The 17,529-nt window shown below is 38.3% G+C and overlaps 1 protein-coding gene across 2 annotated transcripts in view; it reads left to right on the plus strand.

The window, feature by feature from the left end:
* LOC128663450 (uncharacterized) overlaps positions 1-17,529 on the plus strand; it is a 130,565-nt gene that overhangs the window by 12,301 nt on the left and 100,735 nt on the right. For both annotated transcript variants that reach the window (XM_053717779.1, XM_053717780.1), the window contains exon 2: positions 11,792-12,119. In XM_053717779.1, the coding sequence (XP_053573754.1) occupies positions 11,847-12,119 (273 nt within the window). In that variant the 5' untranslated portion in view covers positions 11,792-11,846. The remainder of the gene's footprint in view (positions 1-11,791; positions 12,120-17,529) is intronic.

Below are 17,529 nucleotides of genomic sequence, written 5' to 3' on the forward strand. Positions count from 1 at the left end.
TCGATCCCTAAAAGGGTTGCGGATATTGTTTCTAGGGAGTGGGATAGACCAGGTGTCCCTTTTGTTCCCCCCCCTATTTTTAAGAAAATGTTCCCCATAACTGACCCCAGGCGGGACTTGTGGCAGACGGTACCTAAGGTAGAGGGGGCTGTTTCTACACTTGCTAAGCGCACAACCATACCAATCGAAGACAGTTGTGCTTTTAAAGATCCTATGGATAAAAAGTTAGAAGGTTTACTAAAGAAAATTTTTGTTCAACAAGGTTTCCTTCTCCAACCTATTGTCTGCATTATTCCTGTAACTACTGCAGCGGCTTTCTGGTTTGATGGGCTGGAGGAGTCGCTCCAGAGGGAGACCTCATATGACGAAATTATGGTGGTTCCAGAGAAATTGTGTAAAATGGACAAATACCTAGAGGTCCCTGTATACACTGATGCGTTTTCGATCCCTAAAAGGGTTGCGGATATTGTTTCTAGGGAGTGGGATAGACCAGGTGTCCCTTTTGTTCCCCCCCCCCTATTTTTAAGAAAATGTTCCCCATAACTGACCCCAGGCGGGACTCGTGGCAGACGGTACCTAAGGTAGAGGGGGCTGTTTCTACACTTGCTAAGCACACAACCATACCAATCGAAGACAGTTGTGCTTTTAAAGATCCTATGGATAAAAAGTTAGAAGGTTTACTAAAGAAAATGTTTGTTCAACAAGGTTTCCTTCTCCAACCTATTGTCTGCATTATTCCTGTAACTACTGCAGCGGCTTTCTGGTTTGATGCGCTGGAGGAGTCGCTCCAGAGGGAGACCTCATATGACGAAATTATGGATAGAATTAAATCTCTAAAGCTGGCTAATTCTTTTATCACAGATACCGCTTTGCAATTAGCTAAGTTATCGGCAAAAAATTCAGCTTTTGCCATTATGGTGCGCAGAGCGCTTTGGCTCAAGTCATGGTCGGCCGATGTGTCGTCAAAATCCAAATTACTAAATATCCCTTTCAAAGGAAAGACCCTTTTCGGGCCAGAATTGAAAGAGATTATTTCAGAAATCACCGGGGGAAAGGACCATGCTCTCCCTCAGGACAGGCCCTTTAGGGCTAAAAACAAGGCTAATTTTCGTTCCTTTCGTAACTTCAGGAGCGGTCCCGCTTCAGCCTCTACAGCTGCAAATCAAGAGTGTAACGCTTCACAGCCCAAGGCAACCTGGAAGCCTTACCAGGGCTGGAACAAGGGAAAACAGGCCAAAAAGCCTGCAGCTGCTACTAAGACAGCATGAAGGGGTAGCCCCCGATCCGGGACCGTTTCTAGTAGGGGGCAGACTCTCTCTCTTCGCTCAGGCTTGGGCAAGAGATGTTCACGATCCCTGGGCATTAGAGATTGTTACCCAGGGATATCTTCTAGAATTCAAGGACTCCCCTCCAAGGGGAAGGTTCCACATTTCTCGTCTGTCTACAGACCAGACAAAGAAAAAGGCGTTCTTACGCTGTGTAGAAGATCTACATATGATGGGAGTGATATACCCAGTTCCAATTGCAGAACAAGGACTGGGGTTTTACTCAAACCTGTTTGTGGTTCCCAAGAAAGAAGGAACTTTCAGACCAATCCTGGATCTAAAAATTCTAAACAAATTCCTCAGAGTCCCATCATTCAAGATGGAGACCATTCGGACAATCTTACCTATGATCCAGGAAGGTCAATATATGACTGCCGTGGATCTAAAGGATGCGTACCTGCATATCCCTATCCACAAAGATCATCATCAGTTCCTCAGGTTCGCTTTTCTGGACAAGCATTACAAGTTCGTGGCTCTTCCATTCGGTTTAGCCACTGCTCCCAGAATTTTCACAAAGGTGCTAGGGTCCCTTCTGGCGGTTCTAAGACCGAGGGGCATAGCAGTGGCGCCTTATTTGGATGACATCTTAATTCAGGCATCGTCCTTTCACAGAGCCAAGGCTCACACGGAGATTGTATTGGCCTTTCTAAGGTCTCACGGGTGGAAGGTGAACATTAAAAAGAGTTCTCTGTCCCCACTCACATGGGTTCCCTTCCAGGGAACACTAATAGATTCGGTAGAAATGAAAATATTTCTGACGGAGGTCAGAAAGTTAAAACTTTTAACTACTTGCCGAGTTCTTCATTCCATTCCTTGGCCATCTGTAGCTCAGTGCATGGAGGCAATCAGATTAATGGTAGCGGCAATGGACATAGTCCCTTTTGCTCGAATACATCTCAGACCACTGCAACTGTGCATGCTCAAACAGTGGAATGGGGATTATGCAGATTTGTCTCCTCAAATACAGTTGGACCAGGGGACCAGAGATTCTCTTCTCTGGTGGTTGTCTCAGGATCACCTGTCTCAGGGAATATGTTTCCGCAAGACCAGAGTGGATCATTGTAACGACCAACGCCAGTCTGTTAGGCTGGAGTGCAGTCTGGGACTCCCTGAAAGCTCAGGGCTTATGGTCTCGGGAAGAAGTTCTTCTCCCGATAAACATTCTGGAACTGAGGGTGATATTCAACGCGCTTCAGGCATGGCCTCAACTAGCTGCGGCCAAATTCATCAGATTTCAGTCTGACAACATCACGACTGTAGCTTACATCAATCATCAGGGGGGAACAAAGAGTTCCCTAGCAATGAAAAAAGTAACCAAAATAATCAGGTGGGTGGAGAATCACTCCTGCCTTCTCTCAGCAATTCACATCCCAGGAGTAGACAACTGGGAGGCGGATTTTCTAAGTCGTCAGACTTTTCACCCGGGGGAGTGGGAACTCCACCCGGAGGTATTTGCCCAGCTGACTCAGCTATGGGGCACTCCAGAGTTGGATCTGATGGCGTCCCGTCAGAACACCAAACATACTTTCTACGGATCCAGGTCCAGGGACCCCAAGGCGGTATTGATAGATGCTCTAGCAGCGCCTTGGTCCTTCAATCTGGCTTATGTTTTCCCACCGTTTCCTCTTCTCCCTCGTCTGGTCACCAGAATAAAGCAGGAGAAGGCTTCAGTGATTCTGATAGCGCCTGCGTGGCCACGCAGGACTTGGTATGCAGACCTAGTGGACATGTCATCTGTCCCACCATGTACACTGCCAATGAGGTAGGATCTTCTAATACAGGGTCCATTCAAGCATCCAAATCTAGTTTCTCTGCGTCTAACTGCTTGGAGATTGAACGCTTGGTCGTTGGTGGCATGGTTTCTCTGAGTCAGTTATAGATACTCTGATTCAGGCTAGAAAGCCTGTCACCAGGAAAATCTACCATAAGATATGGCGAAAATATCTTTGTTGGTGTGAATCCAAGGGTTACTCATGGAGTAAGATTAGGATTTCCAGGATATTGTCTTTTCTCCAAGAAGGATTGGAGAAAACGATTGTCAGCTAGTTCCTTAAAGGGACAGATATCTGCTCTGTCTATCCTTTTACACAAGCGTCTGGCAGAGGTACCAGACGTTCAAGCGTTTGCTCAGGCTTTAGTCAGAATCAAGCCTGTCTATAAACCTGTAGCTCCGCCATGGAGTTTAAATCTAGTTCTTTCAGTTCTTCAAGGGGTTCCGTTTGAACCTTTACATTCCATAGATATTAAGTTATTATCTTGGAAAGTTTTGTTTTTGGTAGCTATATCTTGTGCTCGAAGAGTTTCAGAATTATCTGCCTTACAGTGTGATTCGCCTTGCCTGGTGTTCCACGCAGATAAGGTAGTTTTGCGTACCAAATCTGGTTTTCTTCCTAAAGTTGTTTCTAACAAGAATATTAACCAGGAAATAGTTGTTCCTTCTCTGTGTCCTAATCCTTCTTCGAAGAAGGAACGTCTGTTACACAATCTTGATGTGGTTCGTGCTTTAAAATTCTATTTACAAGCAACTAAGGATTTCAGACAAACATCATCCTTGTTTGTTATTTATTCTGGTAAGAGGAGAGGTCAGAAAGCGACTGCTACCTCTCTTTCCTTCTGGCTGAAAAGCATCATCCGTTTGGCCTACGAGACTGCTGGCCAGCAGCCTCCTGAAAGAATTACTGCTCATTCTACCAGAGCAGTGGCTTCCACATGGGCTTTCAAATATGAGGCTTCTGTTGATCAGATTTGTAAGGCAGCGACTTGGTCTTCACTGCATACTTTTGCCAAATTTTATAAATTCGATACTTTTGCTTCTCCGGAGGCTATTTTTGGGAGAAAGGTTTTACAAGCAGTGGTGCCTTCCGTTTAAAAGGTACCTGTCTTGTTCCCTCCCTTCATCCGTGTCCTAAAGCTTTGGTATTGGTATCCCACAAGTAAAGGATGAATCCGTGGACTGGATACACCTTGCAAGAGAAAACAGAATTTATGCTTACCTGATAAATTACTTTTCTCTTGTGGTGTATCCAGTCCATGGCCCGCCCTGGCAATTAAGTCAGGTAAAATTTTTTTGTTTAAACTACAGTCACCACTGCACCCTATGGTTTCTCCTTTTTCTTCCTAACCTTTGGTCGAATGACTGGGGGGTGGAGCTAGAGGGGGAGCTATATGGACAGCTCTGCTGTGTGATCTCTTTGCCACTTCCTGTAGGGAATGAGAATATCCCACAAGTAAAGGATGAATCCGTGGACTGGATACACCGCAAGAGAAAGTAATTTATCAGGTAAGCATAAATTCTGTTTTTCCTATTATACTAAGAAATCATTTGTATCCACTGTGATTGTAGAAACAAGTTATACAGATGGTAATTTTCCCTGCAACAACTTCATATTTACCCCTTAGACTCAAATAAATGTTAAAGTGGAAAGATTGGCACCCATACTTATGTATGATGGTATTGGGAATGCTCTAGCATTAAATCCTTCTGGGAGCAGATTTCTAGTTATGTTAATGTTATATTAGGTGTAAAAATAACATAAGAACCATCTCCCATAGTTTTAAACAAACCCCCACCATTCCATTGTTTATATAGAATGCATTTTTTTCAATGTATGATTAATTGTGCCAAAAGATTAAAGGGGCAGTCAAGTCAAAATTAAACATTCATGATTCGGATAGAGCACACACTTTGCATTTAACTTCCATCATCTAAATGTGCAGTCTTTTTATATGACCACTCTCTGAGGCACCAACTCCTATTGAGCAAAATGAAAAGTCACAGGGCATACATATATGCATTTTGTAATTGGCTGGTTAGGAAGGATAATGTAACTGAATTTGACAAATGTCAGAAATAAAGCCACAACTCATTTAAAATTCAAACAATGTGTTTTTGCATTTTTTTTTATTATGCATTTATTTATTGAGCTCTTTTACTGTGTTTAGTAGTTATTTTATGCCTCCAAATGCAATCAATGGTTGTGAGAAGAAGACTATGATATTTCTCTAGAAAAACAAATTACTATGGTATTATTGGTTCTAGGGATTATTTTCTTAATACATTCTTTATCTGGAAAGAGTAATTGACTAAGCAATGGTTATGTATGTTATATATTAAAATATACAGTTTACAGATGCCATCACTCTATTCAGCAGGAATGCCATATGTGTGTATCACAATCTTCCAATGATGAAGCTCTTTGTCCTTGAAAATGATCGGGATGATTGACACCCCCTGCTAGCGGCCAATTGGCCACCGGTGATCAGGGGGCGGCATTGCACAAGCATTTCACTGTCTGCCACCTATGAGGTGGAGGACAGCAATCAGCCAGATCGGATACACCCCCTGATAGCGGCTGTTTGGCCGCAAATGTGCAGGGGGCAGCATTGCACAAGTATTTCACAAGCTTTCACACGCATGTCCCCCCGCACATTAGTAAATTGACCCCTAAGTGTACTTTTTAACTCATTTTGATGTGTTTTGTGCAACTTTATGTTTCGCAAAACAGTTAACTAGAGCTCTGAGGACGCGGTAATCATTCTAGCTTAAATTGCAAATTGTGCTCAAGTGATCGCATTTACTTTCAACTCGTAATATGAGCGGTAAGCCAGACAAGCACAAACACCTACAATAAACCCTTTATGGCTTGCACACAAATGTATGCGCTCCACTCATAATCTGGCCCTAAACATTTTATAAGCGTAGTATTGAGGTAATTCTTCACCTCCCTCTAGTCATGGGTGCTGCAATACTGAATTCTATCTTTCACTACATTCCAGTGCTAACATGTCTGCACATGGGCAGAAACACTCCTGATAGCTGCAGTACAACCTAGGTTCCATAATATTATGTATACATGTGCATTCATGTCATTAAAAAACATACACCAAGATTACGAGTTGTGCGTTCGTGTTTTAATGCTGAAAAAATGTCCTTTTCAGCGTTAAAACAGCACCACAGCCATTACAAGTCTTGTCGGTATAGCTGTACCGGAAGCCTTTTAGCCTGTACCGCAATGTCAGTCCTGCACACGTAAAAATGACGTTTTTTCATGGGACTTCCATAGCGCTGTCATTACGAGTTTTGCGTTGATGCTAAAAAACCTGCGTTCCAGCCTATACCGACAAGATCCGTTCCGCAATCTAAAAGCAGTAGTTATGAGTTTTACGCTACAAGTCTGTTACATAAAACTCCTAACTAAACTGCTACAAAGTACACTAAACACCCATAAACTACCTGTTAACCCCTAAACCAAGGCCCTCCCACATCGCAAATACTATATTAAAGTTATTAACCCCTAATCTGTCGCTCCCGACATCGCCGCCACTAAAAAAAAAGATTAACCACTATTCCACCGCTCCCGACATCTTCACCACTATAATAAAGTTATTAACCCCTAAACCGCCGCCCTCCCGCATCGCAAGCTATTAAGCCCTACACCGGCACCACTATAATAAACCTATTAACCCCTAAACCGCAAGCCCCCCACAATGAAATATTCTAAAGTAAACTATTAACCCCTAAACCGAAAGCCCCCCACATCACAATAAACTAAATTAAACTAGTAACCCCTAAACCTAATGCCCCCTAACTTTATATTAAAATTACAATTTCCCTAACTTAAATTAAATTAAAACTTACTTGTCAAATTATTGTATTTTTATTAATATTATTTTGGTACAATATATATCTATGCCTATATATAAAGATGAATATATATATATATATATATATATATATATATATATATATATATATATATATATATATATATATATATATATAGGTATAAATATATACAGATATATATGAATATCTATCTATAAAAACTTATATTCCCCTATGTGCAGAACATTGGAATGTGAAATATTTATAGTAAATACATAGTTAAAAAATGTATTTAATATGAATATTGCATAAATATAATTTTACATGTTTTTATCTACTTGACATCTACTTGACAGCGAAGCCAATGTTCTTATATATATATACTGTATATATATATATATATATATATATATATATATATATATATATATATATATATATATATATATATATATATATATATATATATGTATGTTTATATATGTGTACATATGTATATGTGTTTATATGTCTGTAAATACATATATACACATATGAATACATAAAAACATGTGTATATAGATATATATATATATATATATATATATATATATATATATATATATATATATATATATATATACATACATAGTCATACATATACATATTTAGATATGTATATGCATGTAAATATGTTAAAGCCCTTTGACAATTTTTGTTTGTCAAAAACCTGCAATCGCCTTTAAAACTTTTGTGTGCAATATTTTTTTAATAATTTTTATTAGCTCTGAGGTCACGGTAGTCATTCTACCTTAAATTGCGATTGCATTCATGTGTTTGCATTTTACTTTCAGCTTGTAATATGAGCGCAATTTAACTTGTATGCAAACGATAGCGCTCCACTTGTAATCTGGCACTTTTTTTATAATATGTTGCAATTTGCAAATAACAATAAATATTGCTCTAATATTGCCTCAATAAAAGCTATGTTTTCTTCATCTGAAAATTTGTGTTCTTTATTATCCATTGCCCAGTTTTGCATATCCAACACGGTTATATTAATAAATGTTTTACCTATGTGATTACCTAAGCCTCTGCTGACTGCCTCCTTATCTCAGTTCTTTTGACAAATAGGTAATAAATATGATATAAAAAAGGATATAGTGAGTCAAAAAGCGTGTGATCACCCAAATTTCAATATCTCAAAGAAAAAAGAAACATAATATAGTGTAATATTGCAAATACATTAGAGTGATATTATTGTGTCAATTTTGTAATCACATAACCTTGAGCTATCAAGTATTGCACGGTCTTGACACACAAAGCTGTCAGGCTCAGCTCTCGCCTGTATTTAATGGGTTAATTCTCCTGTGATGTGTTAAGAAATAAAAAAATAAAACATAGTGGGATACTGTGTATAATAAATTAAACTTTGTGAACACCTACTCATACTTTTCAGGAGCTATTATTCAATCTGGAATCGCTTCTTTAAAAAGCTCTATATATTTAAAATATTAAAACCAAAATATTTATCAGGATCATGAGTCACTAAGGGTTACAGTGTAAAGTTGACACAAAACAATTTGTATCCACAGTCTCCAACATGGTTGGTAGCAGATTGTTGTGCAAAGTATCTGTTTTGTTACCAATCTCTACGAGGAGAGCACCTTTCTCTGTGATGTCACTAAATCCAAATGTTCCTGACGTACATTTCGCCACGCCCACCTGGCTTTTTCAAGGGAATCATTGAAGCAGTCTGATTCCTCTTGTGTTAAACAAGCTTCCACCAATTAGAATAAATCGTATGTTCATAGTCAAATTTAAGATGGTATTACTTATCTTTATATCATTAAACTCCACTTACTGCCTTCTTATTAGCATTGGTTTTATGGAATCTTATCAAAGAAAATAAGCTATATATTTGGCAAACATTTGAGTCTATCAAGGTATTGAGTTGTATTCTATATATATGATTAAAACGTATTTTACATAACTTAGGCACATATTTATATTGTTTTAAGATGGTATTACATATACTTACAGCAATGCTTTACATTACAATAAAAACATAATGTATAATCATATAAATCTAACAAGGAATAAAGTAACACTATAATTCCATAATTAAGTTAAAAAATTGCATATTTTAAACCCAACATTTAGACCCATTGGTACTAAAGTGCTGAGTTTGAAAATCCATTTAATTTCCAACTTAGACAGTTTGTTGTCCCTTTCCAGTGGTGGCCTAATTTTCTAATTCCCATAAATATTAGCCCACTAGAATCTTGCCCGTGTTTCATCCCAGGAGAATTAACCCATTAAATACGGACGAGAGCTGAGCCTGACAGCTTTGTGTTTCAGGACTGTGCAGTACTTGAGCTTAATATAGCTCAAGGTTATGTGAGTACAATATTGACACAATAATATCCCTCTAATTTTGATGCAATATACATTATATTATGTTTCTATTTTCTTTTAGATATTGAAAATTGGATGATCGCACGCTTTTTGACTCACTATATCCTTTTTCATATCACATCTATTACTTGTTTATATCTGTTTTGTGATTTTCAAGTTATTAATCAATCTTTTGACAAACAGTATTTTAGCCAGTCAGTGCTGAGTCATAAATAAATCCACAGGAGTGAGCACAATGTTATCTATTTGGCACACAAGAACTAGCTGTCTAGCTGTTAAAAAATGTCAAAATGCACAAATAACAAATGAACAGGCAGACACTGAGGGATATAAAAACATCACGTTTCATGAAAAGGTGGGAGCCTTACTTGCATCAGCTTGACAACAATACACTAAAAAGATTACTGTACCCACTTAGAAACACGGATTACCTGCTGGAGGCACAGCTAAGAGGAGAATGGCAACTTGAATGAGTGTCCAGGGACATAGGGCACTGACATAGAGAGCCAGCACTAGTGAGAAAAAGAATATAGGCCTGAAAAGTCAATGAGATACGAATAGACTGGGTTCCTAGAGATGTAGAGAGAGATGGTTTAGGCACAGGGAGTGGGATGGCACCCCGGGAGGTTGGAAGAAGTGGAGGTATTTAGGGAAGGGAGTTACTGCATAAAAGTTTAATCTCCATGTGATATGTTTTTATGATATGTTCTTACAATGTGTTTGATAGAAGATTAGCACTTTCTTGGCAGGAATGTATTGAACTATTAGTTACTTCTTGAATAAGGGAGAGCTCCGGAGAGGGAAAAGGAGGGAGATTAAAGTAAAATGGAAAAGAGATGACAAAGAAAACCTGAGACAAGAAGAAGGTAAAGAGAGACATTCTATGCACCAAAGACTGACAAAAGGAGACTCTTATCAAAAACAGGTCATGATATGAACTGAGCTAGTCAATGTTTGATGTATGCCTCAAAAATGCGACCCACCAGCATAGTTATTGTGTCTTTATGTACATTTTATATTGGAAATGGTGTGTATGTTTATAACACTTGTCATCTCAATATAAATAAAGTTTATAAAAATAAATAAATGTCAAAATGCATTCAGATAAGAGGCGGCCTTTAAGGACGTGACTTTAGCATATGAGCCTACCTAGGTTTAGCTTTCAACAAAGAATATCAAGAGAACAAAGCAAATTTGATGATAAAAGTAAACTGGAAAGTTTTAAAATTGTTTAAAATTGTGTGCCCTATCTCAAAAGTTTAGTCTAGATATCTCCCTTTGCCTGACCTTTACATTATCTAGCAGTTCACTCTTCATCAGTACATACATTGAAACTAATCATCTCTCTCTATCCCTGCTCTGTCCCTTTCTTTCTATTTCTCTTATTGTATTTTTCCTCTCTCCTGCCTGCATTGCGCTGCATCTAAAATGGAGTCTCTGCATAGTGTTTTTTATAGTGTGTATTAATGTTGCAGGAGAGTGAAATTTGTGACTGGCTTTGAAGTTGCTAGTGATATAATGTAATAAAAAAAAATCACACAATTCTACCAAGTTGTATTGGTTTCGGTCTTTGTTTATCGTAAGCCATTATGATTCATTTTGGGTGTTTATTCCGGGAAACACAGTTTTAAATCTCGATTCAGATAGTGATCAATTTATTAAAAAAAAAAATCCTATTTTTCTGATTTTGAAATAGAAAATTTATTATTAGGTATGACCACAATGGGGTAAATTTATTAACGTGCGAGCGGACATGATACGATGTAGCGTATCATGTCCACCACACATCCATAAATGCCGACAGCATACGCTTTAGGCATTTATCATTGCACCTGCAGTTCTTGTGAACTGCTTGTGCAATGCCGCCCCCTGCAGATTCGCGGCCAATAGTCTGCTAGCAGGGGGTGTCAATCAACCCGATCGTATTTGATTAGGTTGATTTCCGTCTGCTGCCTCAGAGCAGGTGGACAAGTTATGGAGCAGCGGTCTTTAGACCGCTGCTTCATAATTTCTGTTTCCAGCGAGCCTTCCGGCGGAGCTTGATAAATTGACCCCAATGTCTTTATTTCCTTTGGCTTGTAGAAAAGAAGATTGTAACTGTATTTACAGACCTTACTAGAAAAAAGGAGTAACTTTTTTTTAAACTCTCTAGAAAAGGCAAGGACTCTGTATATAATGCCCATAGACCATAGCTAACTACGTAGGATAAACATACTAAGTAATTATTTCAAAGGTTACATCTCAATTAACAAATTCCTTAAATTGTTTTATGTAGCGCTTTTGCAAAGCAGTGTTAATTGTGAATATGCTGTTCCATTTATTAACAGATTAGTCTAAAGTCCCTTTAACTGTAGAAATGATAGTCTAATTGGTGCACAGTAAACTCTTTAAAATATTTAGGCCTAAAAAGGGGCACTTGGTAACAATAAGGTTATAAATAACATATTATGGGATTGTTTTCTAGGCAGCGGGAATCACATTTTATCCTTGATCTTTCCATTTGTGAAAATATATTTGTGATGGCAGTGATGGGAAGATTGAATAGTATCAGCACTCTTAATAAATCAGCACAAACAGCACCAGATCTGGCTTCAATAAACATGAGACCGCATTGGCAAAGGAGCAGTAGTGCAAGTTACGTACACTACTCTTTGACTCGGACCCTGCTACTATACTGCTTTATTGCTGTCTGGTTCATTGCTACTGCAGAGAGCTCTACAAAAGCCCACACTCCAGGAGAAATTTCTACAGCAGCCACTATTCTTGAAGAGAGCTCTACAGCCACAAGCCAGGTATCATACAACCTGAAAATATTATATAAACATGTCTGATGCAGAAATTGTGTGTTTAATCCCTTAGGGACCAATGTGTCTAGAATATAAATCCACTTGCTCTCCCTCTGCAGTAATCTCTTGCGCAGGGACGAAACTATAGGGGGTGCAGAGGTTGCAATTGCGACTGGGCCCCTGAGGGTAGGGGCCCAGCTTCTTTTTTTTTTTTTTCAATAAAAAATGTTGACCTGCCACTGCCTGCACTGATAGCATGTGAATGTGACATGATGCCTCACTAGTGTCTCTGACTACAGGGGTTAGTGTTTCTGTTTTACCCATTGGTGTTTATGTGTGTATGTGTGTGTGTGTGTATGTATGTGACTGTGTGTGCATTTATGCATGTATGTGTGTATGTATGTATGTGACTGTGTGTGCATTTATGCATGTATGTGTGTATGTATGTATGTGACTGTGTGTGTATTTATGCATGTGTGTGTGTGTATTTATGCATGTGTGTGTGTGTGTGATTGTGTGTGTATTTATGCATGTATGTGTGTGTATTTATGCATGTATGTGTGTATGTATGTATGTGACTGTGTGTGTATTTATGCATGTATGTGTGTATGTATGTATGTGACTGTGTGTGTATTTCTGCATGTATGTGTGTATGTATGTATGTGACTGTGTGTATATTTATGCATGTATGTGTGTATGTATGTATGTGACTGTGTGTATATTTATGCATGTATGTGTGTATGTATGTATGTGACTGTGTGTATATTTATGCATGTATGTGTGTATGTATGTATGTGACTGTGTGTGTATTTATGCATGTATGTGTGTATGTATGTATGTGACTGTGTGTGTATTTATGCATGTATGTGCGTATGTATGTGACTGTGTGTGTATTTATGCATGTAAGTGTGTATGTATGTATGTGACTGTGTGTGTATTTATGCATGTATGTGTGTATGTATGTATGTATGTGACTGTGTGTGTATTTATGCATGTATGTATGTGACTGTGTGTGTATTTATGCATGTATGTGTGTATGTATGTATGTGACTGTGTGTGTATTTATGCATGTATGTATGTGTGTGTGTATGTTTGTGACTGTGTGTGCATTTATGCATGTATGTGTGTATGTATGTATGTGACTGTGTGTGCATTTATGCATGTATGTGTGTATGTATGTATGTGACTGTGTGTGTATTTATGCATGTATGTGTGTGTATGTATGTGACTGTGTGTGTATTTATGTATGTATGTGTGTATGTATGTATGTGACTGTGTGTGTATTTATGCATGTATGTATGTGTGTGTGTATGTTTGTGGAACCAGCAAATTACAGACCTTGTTACTACAGCATGGGGGGCGGGGGGTAAACAGTGTCACTATACAGTACCACTATATACAGTACGGGGGGCTGGACCATGTTGCAGACTACTGTGGTCACTTTATACTGGGGCGGGTAGGGTCAGGCCAGCCATCTCACCGGCAGATTGCAGACTGTGGGGCCTAGTTATCAAGTCGTCAACCTCAAATACCCTGGAATTCCGCAGCGTATTTGTGGCGAGGCTGATTCGCCTTAGTTATCAAAGGCTAGAGCCCACCGCAAAGCTACTCTATACATATTAACCCCTAAACCGCCGCTCCCTGACCCCGCCGCAACTATAATAAATGTATTAACCCCTAAACCGCCGCTCCCGGAGCCCACCGCAAGCTATAATAAACATGTTAACCCCTAAACCGCCACTCCCTGACCCCTCCGCAACTATAATATATGTATTAACCCCTAAACCGCGCTCCCTGACTCCGCCGCAACTATAATATATGTATTAACCCCTAAACCGCCACTCCCTGACCCCGCCGCAACCTATATTAAATTTATTAACCCCTATCCTGCCCCCCCTACACCGTCGCCACTGTAATAAATTTATTAACCCCTATCCTGCCCCCCACTACACCGCCGCCACTGTAATAACATTATTAACCCCTATCCTGCACCCCCTACACCGTTGCCACTATAATAAATTTATTAACCCCTATCCTGCCCCCCACTACACCGCCGCCACTGTAATAAAATTATTAACCCCTATCCTGCCCCCCACTACACCGTCGCCACTATAATAAATTTATTAACCCCTATCCTGCCCCCCACTACACCGCCGCCACTGTAATAAAATTATTAACCCCTAAACCTAAGTCTAACACTAACCCTAACACCCCCCTAACTTAAATATTAATTAAATACATCTAAATAATATTTCTATTATGAACTAAATTAATCCTATTTAAAACTAAATACTTACCTTTAAAATAAACCCTTATATAGCTACAATATAAATAATAATTATATTGTAGCTATCTTAGGATTTATTTTTATTTTACAGGCAAATTTCAATTTATTTTAACTAGGTACAATAGCTATTAAATAGTTATATCTAAAAAATAGCACTCTATTAGCTAAAGGGTTCTGTGTCGAGCCCCTAGCTGATGTGATATTATATATAATATATTTCACATAGTTTGTTATGAAACTGTAAGAAAGACTAGCTAATAGTCTTGATTACTAATGTATTTTTAAGTCTAACCCTAAAGGGGGAATACTGGGTTATATTAAATCGTTGGTTCATAACTAGATAGTTTTAACAATGCTAAAATAAGAAGATAAGGCAAATGGATAAATTATGTTAAAAACATTTTCTCATGAAATAGTGTGTGAAAAATTCTTTTTTAATTCTTTCTTTAAATCATTTTTAGTTCCTTTTTAATTTGGGAGGGATAGATCATGCTTAAATTAATAAAGCACAGACAATTTTAGCAAACCTTTGGTGGGAACAGAGGAGAGAGGGTAGGCTATATGGAATTGACCTGTAGGCCTATGTGTATGCTATAGGAGCTAATAGATTAAGCCCTATAGGTAGTAAGTGTGGATATTACAGGATTTAATAATGATTGTATTCATGTTATTGAAGAACCTAAGAACTGATGTAGTGTATATATAGTGTGTTGATGTTAGTCTTACCTATGAATTCTTTATGACATGTAAGTGAAATATATCTTGCTTACTCTATATATAGATTAACATCATATCTTTTGTTCATGCCTTGTGGTGCTCTAGTTTGTAACATAAATATCCAATATACTTCTCTTTTGGACAACATCTTGTTTCTGTCACCCCCTAGTGGATTATTTGTTATATGTTCTATAGCTTTAAATGTGAAATGGCTAAGTTTGTTATCATGTGTATGAAAATGTTTAGCCACTGGTGTCCTAGGGAGTTCCTCTTCTATTGATAAGAGATGTTCTCTTATACGGTCCTTCAGTGGGCGTGTCGTGATCCCTATATATTGTTGTTGGCAATGTGTACATGTAATTAAATATATTATATGAGTGGACGTACAGTCCATTCTATCAGATATTGGATATGTTTTGTGTGTTTCTGAAGAACTAAACGTTAAGCATTTTTCAGTATATTTGCAACTTTTGCATGGTACATGGCCACATCTGTAATTGCCTTTGGAAGGGTTTAGCCAATTGGTGGTTGGTAAGATTTTGTTATGGAATTTGTGTGTGATCTTATCACGTATGGTTGGTGCTTTTTTGGCTACAAATCTTATATGTTTCTGTAATTTATTTCTCAAAATGATGTCACTATTGAGAACTGGTAGATATTTCTTGATAATCTTTGTGATGGTATAAAATTGATTGCTGTATTTGGTTACAAAACAGATATCTTCTGTGAATGTGAAATTGTCATTGTTGCTTCTGCTAATTGTACCTGTTGTGTTTTTGTTGTTGTTGTTTTTAAGTAATGTGACCCTATCTATCCTTGCTACTTGGGATTTAATTTTGAGTAGCACACTTTTTCTGTAGCCTCTAGATATAAGTCTATTAGTGAGTTCATCTGCTTGTTTGAAGTATAATTGGAGGGTACTACAGTTTCTCCGTAATCTTAAATATTGGCCCTTGGGAATGCCTTTTTGCATGTGTGGGGCATGACAAGAGTCAGCTCTAAGTATAGTATTTCTTGATAGGGGTTTTCTAAGGCCTAGATTTGGAGTTCGGCGGTAGCCGTCAAAACCAGCGTTAGAGGCTCCTAACGCTGGTTTTGGCCGCCCGCTGGTATTTGGAGTCAGTGATTAAAGGGTCTAACGCTCACTTTTCAGCCGCGACTTTTCCATACCGCAGATCCCCTTACGTCAATTGCGTATCCTATCTTTTCAATGGGATCTTTCTAACGCTGGTATTTAGAGTCGTTTCTGAAGTGAGCGTTAGAGCTCTAACGACAAAACTCCAGCCGCCTGAAAATAGCAGGAGTTAAGAGCTTTCTGGCTAACGCTGGTTCATAAAGCTCTTAACTACTGTACCCTAAAGTACACTAACACCCATAAACTACCTATGTACCCCTAAACCGAGGTCCCCCCACATCGCCGACACTCGATTAAAATTTTTAACCCCTAATCTGCCGACCGCCACCTACGTTATACTTATGTACCCCTAATCTGCTGCCCCTAACCCCGCCGACCCCTGTATTACATTTATTAACCCCTAAACTGCCCCCCACAACGTCGCCGCCAGCTACTTAAAATAATTAACCCCTAATCTTCCGACCGCAAAGCGCTGCCACCTACGTTATCCCTATGTACCCCTAATCTGCTACCCCTAACACCGCCGACCCCTATATTATATTTATTAACCCCTAATCTGCCCCCCTCAACGTCGCCGACACCTGCCTACACTTATTAACCCCTAATCTGCCGAGCGGACCTGAGCGCTACTATAATAAAGTTATTAACCCCTAACCCGCCTCACTAACCCTATCATAAATAGTATTAACCCCCTAATCTGCCCTCCCTAACATCGCCGACACCTACCTTCAATTATTAACCCCTAATCTGCCGAGCGGAGCTCACCGCTATTCTAATAAATTGATTAACCCCTAAAGCTAAGTCTAACCCTAACACTAACACCCCCCTAACTTAAATATAATTTACATCTAACGAAATAAATTAACTCTTATTAAATAAATGATTCCTATTTAAAGCTAAATACTTACCTGTAAAATAAATCCTAATATAGCTACAATATAAATTATAATTATATTATAGCTATTTTAGGATTAATATTTATTTTACAGGCAACTTGGTATTTATTTTAACTAGGTACAATAGCTATTAAATAGTTAAGAACTATTTAATAGTTACCTAGTTAAAATAATAACAAATTTACCTGTAAAATAAATCCTAACCTAAGATATAATTAAACCTAACACTACCCTATCAATAAAATAATTAAATAAACTACCTACAATTACCTACAATTAACCTAACACTACACTATCAATAAATTAATTAAACACAATTCCTACAAATAAATACAATTAAATAAACTAGCTAAAGTACAAAAAATAAAAAAGAACTAAGTT

Source organism: Bombina bombina, chromosome 6 (genome assembly GCF_027579735.1).
Source record: "Bombina bombina isolate aBomBom1 chromosome 6, aBomBom1.pri, whole genome shotgun sequence".
Lineage (NCBI taxonomy): Eukaryota > Metazoa > Chordata > Amphibia > Anura > Bombinatoridae > Bombina > Bombina bombina.